Here is a 14,927-nt window from a genome sequence, read left to right as displayed (position 1 = left end):
GTGTGTTGTTAAAGAAGCGAGGTCTCTGGTAAAATTACAATTACTTGGATTGTATTATAGGAAGTTGCGCTCATGAAATATGAGTTACTTCCTAACTCACGAATGTTAGAGATTACCGCTGTGGGAATTAGGTGTCGTGACTAACAAGCTGAGTAATCGGAAGGTTTAGCCTGCATTGTTGGTTTCTTGAAGTGCTTTCTATTTAATGTGAGATAAGGAAAGGAGGAAATGTAGTTGTGTTCTAGCGCATTATGCGCATAGGCTTTTGAGGGCTTATAAGTAGGCGTTGTATTTCTCAGATGCGGTCGGAAGCGAAATCAAAAATCTCACATATTCACTGAAAGTGACCTTTTCCTCGTTTTCAAAAAGCAACACAATTCTTTTCTTTTCACTACGGTGAGAGTTTTATTCTTTACGAAAAGAAGCGTATATACGATTCATAAGCTAACCGGATGAGGAATTTTGACGGCAGTGACAGAAGCGTGATGGTTCTTTCTGGGGGAATTGGCGATGAAGTCTGTGTGATAACAGAAAAGGTGTAATTGTGGGGGTAGGTTATGGGTTGGTGCGGGTTGAGTTGTGGTGTTCTACACTCTTATTACTTATTTTCATGAAATAAGAAAAGAGAGATTAGTACACTTTTACACCAACTAAATAACTACCCAGCATCCAACAATTAAACCTTTAAAAACATAAGACTCTACATAACTCATTGTCTTTTGTATCTATCATTTACAGAACCAAGACGGGGAAATATTAGAACATTCGTATATACAGAAAGGTAGTTTCGTTGCCGTTGTGGGACAATTTTGGTAACACGGTTAAATGTTATATTAAAAATCTAACTAGGTTACAACTCTCAGACTTTGAGCGACGCCCGTTTCTGAGAATGAGAGGAGATATACGATGGCGAAGGAAGATTCGGTCGTATGGTATCTGTGCTTGTGCGTGGGGAAAGGGCCAATGCGGGATAGAGGGAAGGTTAGTGTTACTTGGACGTAGAAATATATCTTGGATACTGTTACAGTAAAACAACAATTGGGGGAGAGAAAAGTGTTAACTGTGCTATGCTACTTGACGATGGTGGTTAACGACTAACAGCCTCGCAGTTTTATAAGTGCGAGTTCTCTTTTGTATGAGTAAATTACAGTCCTGTCCACGTAGGATAGTAGGACATTAGTAGCATTCTGGTTTGATTGCGTGTGACAACTATTAATTCTGAATTTGGCACATAGACAACAGGGCACAAAATGGTCGTGTCCTTTTTGGAGAGTATACCTCTGGCGTCACAAATGGAGATTTTTTAATCTTGTCCATGTGGGTTCTATTTCTGTATTTTCTACATCTGGAGAGTACATTACATGTTTCACTTCCTCGTCCTTGCCTGACCACGACGAACAAGAAGGTAACAAAGCGTATGAGAAGGCATTTCCCTACCTTTACATTGGAGCTAATTAAGGATCGAACTGTGTCCACGAGCCCAGGAAGAGAAGCGTATATTAGATTTCCGGGCGGAACATGTATCTTCATCTCTGGTCTACCCTGTCTACGCGTCTTTCCAATGTGGTAGCAGGAACGTAATAGACTCGACAGTTCGTTGATTATCCTTACTTGGAAGGATAGCAAGCAGCAAGTGATGCCAGCCAATACGAGCAGTCTTGGCAAAATGTTCCTACCTTCCACTACTTCCTGGAGCCTGGCAGATGTCTCATTTGGCCATTGCCTATAGCGAGGGTGTTGTGCTGTGCTCCGGATCTTCGTCGCATATAGAAAATGGAAGAACTATGACCTTGGCTGGAGGTACTGGACTTGCTACCCGAGCAAGACGTTCATGTCGATTATGTGCCAATTTGTCATTTCATAGCGAATTATGCTTTAAATTCGTCCAGTTGACCTTCGATTGCGACGCCAGGGGGTAATGATGTGTCCGTGACACGAAGCGTTCTTTCGTCATACCATCTGCTCTACATCAGTTGTCTTTTGCTTGACATACCCCAGATCTGACAACCTACAATGGTCTTGCACGTCAACGCGCTCCACTTCTCGACGCCGTATTCGTATTGTTTAGGTGTGCGCGGCGGGTTATGCGAGGTTGAGTGCGAAAGTGGTGTCGTGGCTGAGAGTAATAATTGGCTCTTCGCAAGAATGGGACGTGATCAATGTTTGGATGGCTTTCTTGATCAAGGCGAGAAGATCTTAATCGTCATATCCACACTTCCCGAGGCAAGAACACACCGAATTTGTGTCTCAGATTCAGCCTTTACATCGATGGCTTTGCCGTTAGGCGTGCCGGGAGTAGGTTGCCCGTTCTGTTTCACTCTCATAATACTTGGAGCCCATCGAAGAGATGTAACAAAATGACCATGAATATCCTCGAGTATTCTGACACACTTTCCTTCTTGGCTCAAATCCCAACATCGAATGCTTTTATCATCGGATGCTGAGATAAGATATTTGCCGCCTGGATGGAACACCAACGCTCGGATCCAGTTGTCGTGTCCCACCAGGGTCTTGATACAGTTGCCACGAGCATCCCATAGTTTGATTACTTTGTCCCGGGAACCCGTTGCTATGAATTCTGCTGTACTGGTGGCTGGAGGGGGCTTCTGTAATCCCGCCAATGGAGCCAAAAATTTATATGCTGCTGCGGGTGCTAGTACACAGCATATCTTCACAAATGTCAGCTTTTATCATCTAACGTTGAAAAATCCGAAGGCGAAGATGGTGAAGAATAGAGGCATAGCCCAGAGTACGTACGTTATAGTTGTCATGACCAGTCAAGATAACCTTGCATTCTGGCATCGTGCCAGAAATATCCCATAAACGCCCAGTCTTGTCATCTCCGGTAGAAACCAAGTACCTTCCATCCACAGAAGGACTGATGTCGCGGATCCAGTCGGTATGACCATGTATTGTCTTCACACAGTAGCCTGTAGTCACATCCCACATCCTCATGGTCTCATCCCGGCTTGCGCTGACCAGTAAATTCCCTGATTGTTGTCCCACACCCGATGGTATAAAACGGACAGCACTGACACTATGGTCATGCCCATGCAATGTTCTTATATTTTGATATTCCTTTGACGGGTCCCATAGCTTGATAGTAAGATCGGAACTACATGAGGCCAAAATTGTGCCGCCTTGTGGTCCACCAAAATCAAGATCTGTCACTGTTCGTGTATGGCCTTTGACTGTCCGTTCTATTTCTCCCATCTCCCAGTCCCATATCTTGATAGTGCAGTCGTCGGACCCAGAAGCTAGAGAGGAGAATACTGGATGGAAAGCGACACATGTGACGTCCTTTTGGTGAGATTCAAGGGTGTATCGCGCTGGGTCTTTCGGTAGCCATGTTGCTGGATCTTGTTTAAGACGAGCCGCTAATGGTGTCGCATTTTCGAGTTCGAATTTTAACGTGCGATTCTGGTTTTCAAGATCCATAACCTGATTTACATCAGTCTTGTTGCAGGCAAACACTATTCAAGGTAGCGCGTCGATGTACCTTCTTTTGCAATCGAACCACGCTCGTCCATTTCTTCTCTAGTAACCCTTCATATTTCTTGGATGTGGCCGCATCGAATGTTTCCTCTCCAAGATTCAGATCGGTTCGTAGCGCTGCCGCGGTGTTCGACAGGCCAATTGACGAGAAATATGCTATGATCGATTTATGCCTTCAGTCACAACATTAGCTTGGGAAACTTGGAGTGTGAATGCGCGAGACATACAGCTCCTCAGCTTGCCGGTCTGTTAAAAGCCGGCTCATTATGTCTGGCAGGTTTGACTGCATCATGTAGCCCAAGTCAAGGAGGAGTTGAATCCTCCAGAAAAAGGAGCATTTTTGGGAGGAAAGTGAGAAGGTGAATATCCCACATGGAATTCATGCGACTGGGATTGTAGCTGGGTCGTTTGGATGTCATGTGGATCATCACACCAGGCGTGTCTTTATTTAGCTGGTCATAGCTCCCACGCTAAAGCTTTTTCCCACTTGCCAAAATGTCAACCTCCAAGATATTTTCTTTCTCCTCAATTACTCGACACCAAGCATGATCACTAGCTAAACAACACCCACCAATTCCTTCCCTGGCGGCGGGATGCGGCTTCTTCTTGTTCGCCATGGCGAGACCGTCGACAATGTCGCAGGTATATAGTATGAATGCCATCTTCTACACTCCTCGCGACCTGGCTAACAAATCAGTGCTGGCATAACAGATTCCGCACTCACGAATCATGGTGTCCTTCAAGCTCAGAGACTGGCGAAACACCTGGTAGATACTGATGTCAAGATCTCCCATATCTTCTCGTCCGATCTGCAACGTGCTTTCAATACCGCCGAAGCTGTGCGATCTGCCCAATCCCCTCCACCGTCGGAAACGACCAGGTTGGAGAAGCTTCGTGAGCAAGACTTTGGCTTTTACGAGGGCAAACATTTCTCTGAGCGTCCTCGTAATTCCAACAAGTCTGGCAAAGAGGCACACATGGACGCGCATCGCGACGAGCCTGGGTTCAAGGACGTCGAGTCCAAGACCGCCATGGCAAGTCGTATGGATGATTTCGTCGAGGGCCATCTCGTCGATCTTTTCAAAGAGGTTGAACCAGATATGGGTGTTGTGGTCGTTGCTCATGGGATCATCCTTGGCCATCTGTGGAGGGCTGTCCTAAAGAGATTCCATTCTGCTAATGTTCACGTCGTACCTGGAGCAATCATCACCGACACAGGTCGGGGATTAGAGCATCTTGGTGGGTGGTCAAATACTGGCTACCTGGACCTTGAAGTCAGAAGGCACACCGAGGCCGCGGCTCCATGTGAGACAGAGTCATTGGTACCTGTAGCGATCATACCTCCTTCAACCGTTGAGCACTTGCCGGAGACTGTTGCTGGTGCCACAGCAGTGGAACAACCAACCCTGCCAACACCCTCAAGTCCCAATACTGATCATGCGCAGCCATCTAAGTCGACTTTGCAGAATATGTCACTTGTCGTCAAGGCGGTCAACAGCCAAGAACATCTGAAAGGTCTTAAAAAGACTCGAGGTGGTATTGGTAGCCTGAAGCATGACACCACCCAAAAGACCGTTGATTCTTTCTTCAAGAAGCAACGAACAGAATAGGCTCGTCACTGTTGAACGTGGACGAGTCAGATTATTGACAGGTACGTTTATTACATTTCTTTCCTTCTACCCACAGTGACATGATGATACTCCTTATTCACAGACCTGTTCTGATGTCCAAGATGAGGACGAAAAAAGTACCAACTGCTGTCTGATCACTTCCAAATCTCGTTCTCACAAATCATTAATCATATCATGGATCGATGCTAACGAGACCTTTCAGGTACGATCCCTTCATTAAAAGCATACTTTCAGATTTGTGAAATCATGCTTGTAGATTCTGGACGCCCATATGGAACCATAGATAGTGTAAAAAATAAATTCATAATACCATTTCGCCCCATATCTCTTCTCGTTGACCCATGCGATTGGTAGTGACCTTATCTTAGAGGAAGGACAGACCGGCTCGGTAAGGGTCTTCCATGATTTCAATTCACGCCAATGTTTAGCATCACTTCTGGTGGAATGTGTAAGTCCATATTTTCGCAATTCACTTTCATTATAGCTTGCCGAATTTGAAGAAGTTTACAAAAGCTGAATTTCGTAAGGGGCGACAATCGCGCAATCGGCAACTTCAACACGATTTCGAACCTCAACTCTTCACGCTCTTCATGCCTAAAGGTCCTTCGATCTGAAGGGTACACCTTGAAAACCGTTTGCATCTCCATCCCCATAACGGAAGGGACCGCACACCTGCAACAACAAGCGCCACGTATACGAATCCCGATCTTTGAGCGAATTTTCACATCTTTTGATCTCTACTTCGCGCGCGGTCTTCCAGTTCGAATTTACAACGTCGATCTTGTGCTTTGAAATATTTTAGATGCGAAGGAAGAATTGGGACACGTAGTCAAGCTGACCAGTGCACCGAGTCTTGATTTCATCTGTTTCCAACATTTCCTCACCTTCATAGCTACATCGCCATTTCCGTCGAAACATTGCTAACTGATTTCTATCATGAAAATACCAGCACTGATCGAAGAAAAAATTAAGATGAGCTTTCATTAATCTCAAGTACGATCTTACGGACCTAAGCCTTAGCTCCCATTCATTCATAATTACAAAAACATACAAAGTTCAAAATGGCTTCTGGTTCACAAGATGAAATTATGTTCGACGATGAAATGGAAGATTCGGAGGATGAGACTCTTTCCGATTCAGAACCAGAACTTAACTTTGATGTAGCAGTCCCAGAAGAAGATGTCGATGACTACGAGCGACTTATGGCCGAAAGGCGAGCAATTGGCCACGGGGCAACCTTGAACCCAGAGTACCGTAATCTTGCAATTCTCATGAACTCGAAACGAAATGTTCAGACTGGGATGGTGGGATTGTCTTCATCATACATTGATAATGATAACACAGGTGATTATGATCCCGATTCGGAGCCATCCAAAGCTCGAAAGAAGAAGAAGAAGCCTAAAGCTGGAATTAGAAAGAAGAATGCAAAAGGATCTGCCGTTAAGCTTGCTGTTGAGCGAGAGCTTATTGTCAAGCTGTCTTTTAAACAGGACGCTTCGCTCACGTATCTGCGCTCTATCTCAAAATCACTTTCTCCAGGTGACAGCGAGATCGACTCTTCTATTTCCTCTACTTCATCTCCATCATTATCAAATAAAAACAATGACTCTTTCGCTGTACTCGAGCCTCGCAGAAAATACAGAACTCGGATAAGATTAGACAGTCCACAAGAAAGGTTGGTACATCCCATCATCGAGAAATATTGTCCACCTACTTACTGTTCCCAGGGCAGACGGATTAACACTGTCAGACCTAACCGACGGTCACCCCCAACGCAGGGGTTGTAAATCGTGCTTCCTGTCCGGCGACGACGAATGTTCGCTCCTTCAATTCAGATATGATTATCCTTGCGCCGCTTGCGAAGACGGCGGTCACGATTGCGAGTTGATCGTCCCTCCCACACTAAAACTATCCTGTCTCGGTTGCAAAACCCGAAAATCAAACTGCTCCTACAAATTCAATGGCGGAAAGGGTATCAGCAAATGCGAAGAGTGTGATGAACTGGACGAGCCATGCTGTGCGCCCCCCTTGGATGAAAACTCCTCTTACGCGAAGAGATTCGAGATTATATCAATATCTCCTCCACAACCACTTTTTGAGAGGACATCCAAATCTTGTCAACAATGTCGGATTGAAAGCAGGAGTTGCTCGTTGAAATCTAAAACTGATATCGGACCTTGCGGATCTTGCAAGAAAGGTGGACAGGAATGTAGATTTTTAATACCTGGCCCGCAACAGATCAAGATACTCGAAGAAGACGCTGCTCGTGAAAAAGTAGCTAGGAAAGACGCCAGACTGAAAATCTTGGCGGAGAGGAACAAGATGACTGTTCGAGATATCAACGGAGGTGGTCGTCGAAAGAGTACAAACTTTCCCTCACCAACCTCACCTGACCGAACCACTACATCACCAAGCACAACCTTCAGCACGCCCACACCCACAATCAAACCCAAACGCCTCAAACACAAACCCTCCTCCCCCTCTCCAAAGCTCAAAACAATAACAATCGAAACATCCCTCGCCCACCCCCTAACATTCATGCACAACCCAACACCCTCCCAACCCTGCTCCTGGTGCACCACCCCATTCTTCGGAATCTACGGCCACGGTCCCGTCAACGTCACCGTCTTTCCTTTCACCTCCTCCCAAGGCAACATCGAGATCAGCGAAACCGGCCACCATAAATTCGGTCGCGCGGAGCCAAGTCGCATGTGTGTTGCTTGCACATTTGAACGGGTTCGGGTCGTGAAGTGCAGTGGACATGTGTTACGGGCTATAAACGAGGGTGTGGAGAAGGATGTTCTAGAAGAGTTGAATCAGAGCTTGAAGAGAGGTGAGGGTTGGGAGTTAGCGAGGAGTGTAAAATGGTGTTCTATCTGCGCATCTATCGCTAACTTTTCTTGCTGTACATCACAACCTTATTCTGCATCCGGTACACGCAACCCGACTCCCTTCTCAGCCTCCAACCCAGAGTTCATAGGCTGCGGCCTCCACCTCTGCAAGATCTGCGAGTGGACGTTCCGACGGCTGGAGCGCTCAAAGAGGGAGGAGTGGGGGTTGGATGTGTTGGGCCAGCTTGTCGAGACGAGGAGAGCTGAGCTGTGGAGGTGGAGGGGGGATGAACTCAGAGCTGATTGTGAGTTGCTTGGTAGGGAGGGGGAGATGATGAGGCGATTGGGTGGGATGGGTGTGTAGGGCGGCATGGGAAGGGGGTGGTGAGAAAAATCGGGAGAGGATCTGGGAACCGAGAGGGGCAGATGGGGGATATGGAAGTTGAAGTTGAATTTATTTGGTTGGCTGGTTGCGGGAGATGGTCCATTGAGGTTCATGATGCAAGCAGGAATTTGGTCTTTTAGGGAATTATACCAGGGCATTGCTCGGCACGTCTAAGCAGATTGCTAACTATCATTTCACTTGACTCATTGGGTTAAGTTAGGATAGGTTCGCAGACCTCTACTTTATCTAACAGAATATCTACATACTCATTAGGTACTCTAAGTACAGATAACTTAACTTAAATAATATATTTTATTTGGACACTATCTTCCAATATACTAAGGCATCAAAAGATTAACTATGCTATGGCCTCCTACTCCTCGAAGCTAATCTACCTTTGTCAAACTACTGACATGAATCACAAGTAATTAATTTGTCTTAGACCCAAAGTACTTATAAGGAATTGTGATATTCTTTTAATCACTAACTACGTCCAACAAATTTAATCCCATCTGTACCTGCCCATCTGTCCTCAGTTTCCGAGACCCATTACCAAAATCAACTTGAAACACTGAATTTACAATCGAGTCTTTCCTACAATAAAGAGTAAACACGTGATCAACACAGCATATCAATTCGCCAAATCTGTTCCGCGTATGGAGAACTTCCATCTTCACACAACAACAATACTCATACAAGCTCTGGATTCTCCCATTTTAGGTTTTTTAAGTTCTATCTACGAGATTTTTCGCCAATCTACACGGCTCCATCAATGAAAGTACTTATTGCTAATCCCCTTCACCCGATCCCACCCCGCATCCAGCGCCTGCAAAATATCCTCTGGCAACGGATTCGGATCATCCAAGAACTTCATATTCTCCTCCATATGCTTCGTACTCGACGCGCCGATAATAATTCCGTCACCAAACTCTTTCTTCAACAGAGAATGATGCGTCATCCATCGTAACGCACATTCCGCTTCCGACAAGCCATGCTTTCCAGCTGCCTCACGGAGAATATCCAAGGCATCGAAATATTCCTCGTTCCAGTATCTCTGTCGGTACATTTTGCCCTGCATGCGGTTTGGATCGAATCGAGACCCTTCCTCAATTTTGTTGCTCTTCTCCTCGCGCTTGTATCGTGCGGTGAGGTAGCCACCAGCAAGCGGGTTGAATGCGTAGAATGCCATTCCGTACTTTCTCAAGCATGGGAAGAGTTCAGGTTCGACGGCACGGTGAAGAGCGTTATAGACGCCTTGATACACACTTGGCAAAGGATACCCTTCTCTCTTGCAAATCTCACACATCTGAGCAACCTCCCAGGCCATGTAGTTGCTCACAGCCCAACGCTTGAAGCGTCCCTCCTTGTACAACTCGTTGATGGCTTTCAACGTAACCTCGTAAGGAGTCGATCGATCCGGAGCATGAAGATACCACATATCAACCTTATCAGTCTTCAACGCCTTCAGACTCGTCATCAAGTTTTGCTTCACATGCTCAGGACTATGTGTCCAACCTCCTTCTGGTTGATCAGGCGACGACAGCGGTTTGCCGGCAGTAGGAAAATACTTCGTGTCCATAACGATACCACGGCTTTGCCAGTCAAGATCTCCTAAATATTGTTCCGACGATCCTTCGCCATAAAATCTGGCGGTGTCGATTTGATTGTGGCCATGCGCTTGGAATATATCAAGAATCGCTTTGCAGTCGTCCAAATTGCTCACACGAGCTTGTTCCGTGCCTTCGCGACCGAAGGTCATGGCGCCGAAAATGACATTGACGGCGGACTTCTGATTTTGCGTCATTTCGAGGTTTTGTGGTGATGTTGTTGTGTTAATGAAGAGGTGACTTTGATTGTCGTTGAGTTTATCGAGTAAGTGAGAAGCGAAGCGTTTCTTATATTGTACAATTGCGAGCTCACCGCTTCCGGGCTTTACACGGAGTTTGCAACCATTCCAAATTCTAGCGTTGCGTATCCATTTTATTTTGGCGTCAATATCGGCCGAAATATCTTTAGCACGAGATGGTGAGTGCCAAAATGTGGTTCCGGAAGTAAGCAGCCAGCAGCGACAGTATCCCCGGGTTAACTCCGAGGAATTTCTCAACGTCACAAATTCCTTGGTTGTGAGGAGACATGATGAAGTAGAACGTGAACGAGATACTACGCTGATTAATTATGGTTACTTTTATGTCAATGTTGAGTCTCGGGAGGTTAGAATACTTGGGCGGTAGGCTATTCCAAATCACAAAGTGTTGAGTGCTGACATAATTTTTTGGGAGGATCTCTGAAAGGGGTATCTACACTCGTTCCGTTGAAATCTTTATTCTTGACAGGAAACATATCATCGTGTATTCAAGCAACAAAAAAGACTTGAATAAATCACTATGCAACTCATAGGAGGAAGCACAGCCGGCTCTCCAGAAACCTCATCACATTGTCCTCTCATGATCGGAAAGCCACACTTTGACCGTCTATGGCTCTGTGTATCTTTTACAATGAAAATCCACTCATATTGCGCCCTGACTAACACAGTTGAACGAAAGTAGCAGAATGTAAATTGTTTCTAGCTGCCTTTGAAATAAACCCACATCCCAAAAAGTACCGAGTTAAATGTTTACTTACAAGAGCCTAAACAGAAACTGATTCTACAAGCTAGCGGTTAGTCGGATTCAAGAGGGAATGGATTTAGAACACTCATCGAGCGATATTTTACCGGCAGAGATTTACCGAAATTCATATGCACGGTAAGTTGTAAATATCTTTTAGTAGTGGCTTTTGGCTCAATTGGTGGACCTTCCCTAGACAGCACGATTAGTGGAATAGAGTTAGAAAGAATTAATAGAATACTGGATTTGGATATCCTCTTAGAGTTGTGCTAGGATTTTGATAGTAGGAAATTTGAAATCGAGATGCTAACTGACAGTTTGCCAATAAATATCAGAAGTACGAGTGCAAAACAGCCAATTAGGTACACTGAACGCCAACGCCATAAGCGAGTTTTCGTAGGCAGCTGGTTGAGTCACAGCTTTTCGAATTACAATACTCACCGCCTTTATCTCAGCAATAACTCGGCTGACTAGAATACGAAATCCACAGTAGCAAAATTATTCTCCATCACTCTGACCGGTCTTCTAAAATGGCGCAATATGGTCTGTTTGTAAATGCTAAAGAATTATCTGTTGAGGTAACGAAGAGGAACTTGATCAAGTCCGCCCCCAAAGAAGAATATCGCTAATTCACTGCCTTTAGGCTACCAACAAAAAGCTTGAACAACTCCACAGCGACGAAGCATGCCGTGGGAGCTTTTATTTGGTCACCACCACTGACTACTCTGACGTTCCGGTAAGCGAAGAGCATGAATGAGATCCTATTGGGACTATTCCTCCAGTTGCGGCCTTCACTTCACCATTCCAAGGAAAATCCGTCGAAGATGTTGCAACTTGGCTCGAGAATATGCCTCCAGCACACTGTATTCATCGACATTTTTTTCTCGTTCTGGATGACAACTCGGAAGCCAACGACTCAATCACGATCTGCAGGTCATATGATCCTAGACAGTCTGACTACGGACCAAGACCGGGAGAGATTGACTTTTTTCCTGATCCAGCAGATACAGCGGGCGCTAATATGTCATTGTATTCAACGGGTCTCTTTGATTGTCGCCTGAGTGAATATCAATGGGGAAGGGGCAGGAATGGCGAAGTAAATTTGAGTCGGGGCAAGGCAAATTGGAGAGACTTGCCGACGAGATTTCTTGACTTGCCTCCCGAGATTCGGAATAAGATCTATGAGCTATATTGATAAGCTCTGAACCAATCTACGTATACACACCCCCTTCAGATGAAAACAAGAGAGCAGGAGATGCGCATCGTTCCAAGGTAGCAGAGGTAACACCTGGATTACTCCGAGTGAATCACTTGATATGGACCGAAACCGCACCCATATTCTATCACAACAACATCTTTACTTTTCAAAACGAGCATAGATATCCTACTGTAGAACTGTGGGACATTGTCTACTCCTTCCTCTCCATCATCGGCGACAAAAATCGTTTCAGCCTACGACGCCTGGAGGTGGACGTTCCATGGCCCACGATATTGATCAAGGATGAGATGGGAGTAGTGACAGCATGGAGAAGACGCCGAGAGTGGAATAGCAGAGTTTACGAGCCGGCAACCTATGACAATAGTATATATCCACCATACGAGCATCTATGCGGGATAGGGGTTGATTACACTGCCCCAGCTATCGAAGCAGTTTTCCGAATCCTAGGATCTGAAGGTTCAAAACTCCAGTTATCGTTGCTGCCTACCGGCATGTACCAACCTGGGTCAAGCGATCCTGACACACAACAATGTTGTGGCAATGCCGAGATCCTAGATCATGTGGAGCGGATGAGGAGACAGTATTGTGTTCGCGGAGCTTTCAGTAGAGTGGACGTCTTGTGGAAAACGAAGACACATGTCAAAGGCGGCGCTAAGGTGGTGAAAGACCTTGAAGATGGTGGCTGGGATGTTAACACTACGAAAGATCCTTTGATCCCTCATGTATGCAGCAGCGAGCCTGCTTGTCATCACAAATATGAATCACCGATGATGTCTATGGTCATGATTCGAAGAGGTCAGACGACAGATTCATAGTTATATCGCTCAATTCCAAAAGCATTAATTTTATGGCACTCGAATATTGGGATATAATCTAGGAGTTCCAAACAAGCACGAAACACCTCAAATAGATGGTTCAATAAGTTGTCACTCGACTGGAGACAAGATATTTAAGCGAGGCTTCCTGAAATCAACCATCTAGAATAGATAAGCTTCCTTTTTGCTATCAGTCGTGAATACCTCGATTGAATCCAGATTTGCTGTTTTCAGAATAGCAAATCTCACACATGAATGAACTTCGCCTACTTTCGTTTGCAAGTAACTCCGCTGGGTTAAACACTTCAGTAATAACACCTGATCGGAGATGTAATCGCCATATGTTTTTGACTGATTCCTCTCTCGGTATCTAGGCAGATTTCGCAATTGTGGTAATAATCGGTACTACTTGGCATTTATCAGGGTAAGCATTTGAAGTTACGCCAAAAGGGGCTTTAGTTAAGCAAAGCGTTATCTGTACTATAGAACGAGTTTATTAGTGGAAGCATTTTCCTCCATATAACCTCCTCTTTTGTTCGATTGCTGAAGAAGAGATAGTCTTCTATTGACATTTATTAGAGTCAAGTTGTGGCAAACATCTAAGTAATTCCTAACTCAACTAATAATAACAACCCCTTCGTTGCGCATCTGCCGAGAGCACTGCACAACTGCAACGGGCCAACGGCCACGTCAATACTCAAAGCAGTCTGATATTTTCAATATAATCAAAAACTGACAATCTCGTTAACTCAACTGCACCAAACTTCTGCGCTTTTCAATCTGTCAACAAACCGAGAAGATGTATCTTTTCCTCATCTCCCTCACCCTTCTCAGCCTCCTCAACAGCGCCATGGTCTCGAACCCTACAGCTACCGAGGACCAAGTGGGCTTCATTGGTACTATCGGTGGCCACGAAGTTGAGCTCAACGGCACTATCCAAGAAATCTACGCACAAGCCAAAGCCCTTTATCCAGACATGCAGGACATCGATGTCCCCACAACATTCACCACCATCAACGAAGTAACCCATGAGCAAAACAGAAACCTCATCAAGAAAAACGCCCTTCACCCCGCATTATGCATGCAAGACACAAACTACGACTGGAGATCCGCGAAACTGGAAGACGTTGCACGAGCATACAACCAGTTGCTTCATGCCCAGGGTACTTGTGGCGTTTGTCCGGGAACGTGTGTAAATGTTTCGGTGTTTGAAGACGCGACTGTTAAGCTGTGTTCGATGAATATACATACCATAAGTCCTACCTGCAGTTATTTGTCGTCGTATGTGGAGTTTATGATGAATGAATGCCTGTATCAAGAAAATCCGGCGGGCGGCTGGTTGCTTTCTGCGAGGATGTGGGATGGTGATAAGTACTATGTGGCTGTGATGAAGACTGAGCGATAGATTTTTGAATCTATTTGGGTTGGTATCAATATGAGGGAGCGACTTGTAATTGATGACGAATGTGCATTTGAGAATGATAGACCGCAGTTGGTGGTCTTGGAGACTTGCTCATTTATTATTTCCAGGATTTTCTAGTATGTCGAGACCTTTCTAGGCACTGTTTGCTAAAGACTTATGGATCCTCAGCAGTGTAAGTCTTGCTATCATAAATCGGATGTTTTCACAGATCACGGCTAATGTGGTTGCTCAAGCTTCTTCGTATAAGCGGAATAGAGTATTAAGTGAACTAAGTTGAGTTAAGTAATGACTACTACTCAATCTCAACTCAAATCGGAGCAACTTATGAATAAGTTAAGTAGGTTGAATAGCGCCACGAACCTGACCTCTGGTTGATCCAATAGCTGCGAACTTAGCCCGTCGTCCCGAGTTCTTAGCTAATCTGTTCCCTTACATTGATAACTCTGCACAAGTGGTTATCTTGATAGGCTCAACTACTAATTCTCAAACTGCTCAAATAAATAATGAGTAGAACTGTTCGCT

At 45.1% G+C, this 14,927-nt stretch overlaps 6 protein-coding genes across 6 annotated transcripts; 4 read left to right on the top strand and 2 right to left on the bottom strand.

The window, feature by feature from the left end:
* Positions 1–1,868: 1,868 nt before the first annotated feature.
* GLAREA_03549 (WD40 repeat-like protein) lies at positions 1,869–3,760 on the bottom strand (the record flags this gene model as incomplete). Its single annotated transcript, XM_008083802.1, has 5 exons — positions 1,869–1,959; positions 2,236–2,669; positions 2,758–3,441; positions 3,500–3,668; positions 3,723–3,760. 5 exons carry the CDS (start codon positions 3,758–3,760, stop codon positions 1,869–1,871), a joined length of 1,416 nt encoding a protein of 471 aa, XP_008081993.1.
* A 350-nt stretch (positions 3,761–4,110) lies between these two features.
* Positions 4,111–5,105, top strand: GLAREA_03548 (Phosphoglycerate mutase-like protein; the record flags this gene model as incomplete). Its single annotated transcript, XM_008083801.1, has 2 exons — positions 4,111–4,144; positions 4,207–5,105. The coding sequence occupies 2 exons, from the start codon at positions 4,111–4,113 to the stop codon at positions 5,103–5,105; spliced, it is 933 nt and encodes a 310-aa protein (XP_008081992.1).
* A 1,082-nt stretch (positions 5,106–6,187) lies between these two features.
* GLAREA_03547 (Zn2/Cys6 DNA-binding protein) lies at positions 6,188–8,321 on the top strand (the record flags this gene model as incomplete). The annotated part of the gene is made up of 2 exons (XM_008083800.1): positions 6,188–6,801; positions 6,854–8,321. The coding sequence occupies 2 exons, from the start codon at positions 6,188–6,190 to the stop codon at positions 8,319–8,321; spliced, it is 2,082 nt and encodes a 693-aa protein (XP_008081991.1).
* Positions 8,322–9,111: 790 nt separating this feature from the next.
* On the bottom strand, positions 9,112–10,146 carry GLAREA_03546 (NAD(P)-linked oxidoreductase; the record flags this gene model as incomplete). The annotated part of the gene is made up of 1 exon (XM_008083799.1): positions 9,112–10,146. One exon carries the CDS (start codon positions 10,144–10,146, stop codon positions 9,112–9,114), a length of 1,035 nt encoding a protein of 344 aa, XP_008081990.1.
* Positions 10,147–11,478: 1,332 nt separating this feature from the next.
* GLAREA_03545 (uncharacterized protein) lies at positions 11,479–12,982 on the top strand (the record flags this gene model as incomplete). The annotated part of the gene is made up of 3 exons (XM_008083798.1): positions 11,479–11,526; positions 11,592–11,684; positions 12,194–12,982. 3 exons carry the CDS (start codon positions 11,479–11,481, stop codon positions 12,980–12,982), a joined length of 930 nt encoding a protein of 309 aa, XP_008081989.1.
* Positions 12,983–13,781: 799 nt separating this feature from the next.
* On the top strand, positions 13,782–14,387 carry GLAREA_03544 (uncharacterized protein; the record flags this gene model as incomplete). Its single annotated transcript, XM_008083797.1, has 1 exon — positions 13,782–14,387. One exon carries the CDS (start codon positions 13,782–13,784, stop codon positions 14,385–14,387), a length of 606 nt encoding a protein of 201 aa, XP_008081988.1.
* Between the last annotated feature and the right edge of the window lie 540 nt (positions 14,388–14,927).

Source organism: Glarea lozoyensis, assembly GCF_000409485.1.
Source record: "Glarea lozoyensis ATCC 20868 chromosome Unknown GLAREA2, whole genome shotgun sequence".
In the NCBI taxonomy this organism is placed as follows: Eukaryota; Fungi; Ascomycota; class Leotiomycetes; order Helotiales; family Helotiaceae; genus Glarea; species Glarea lozoyensis.
The sequence above is the reverse complement of the archived record's forward strand: the minus strand, read 5'-3'. Positions and strand labels throughout refer to the sequence as shown.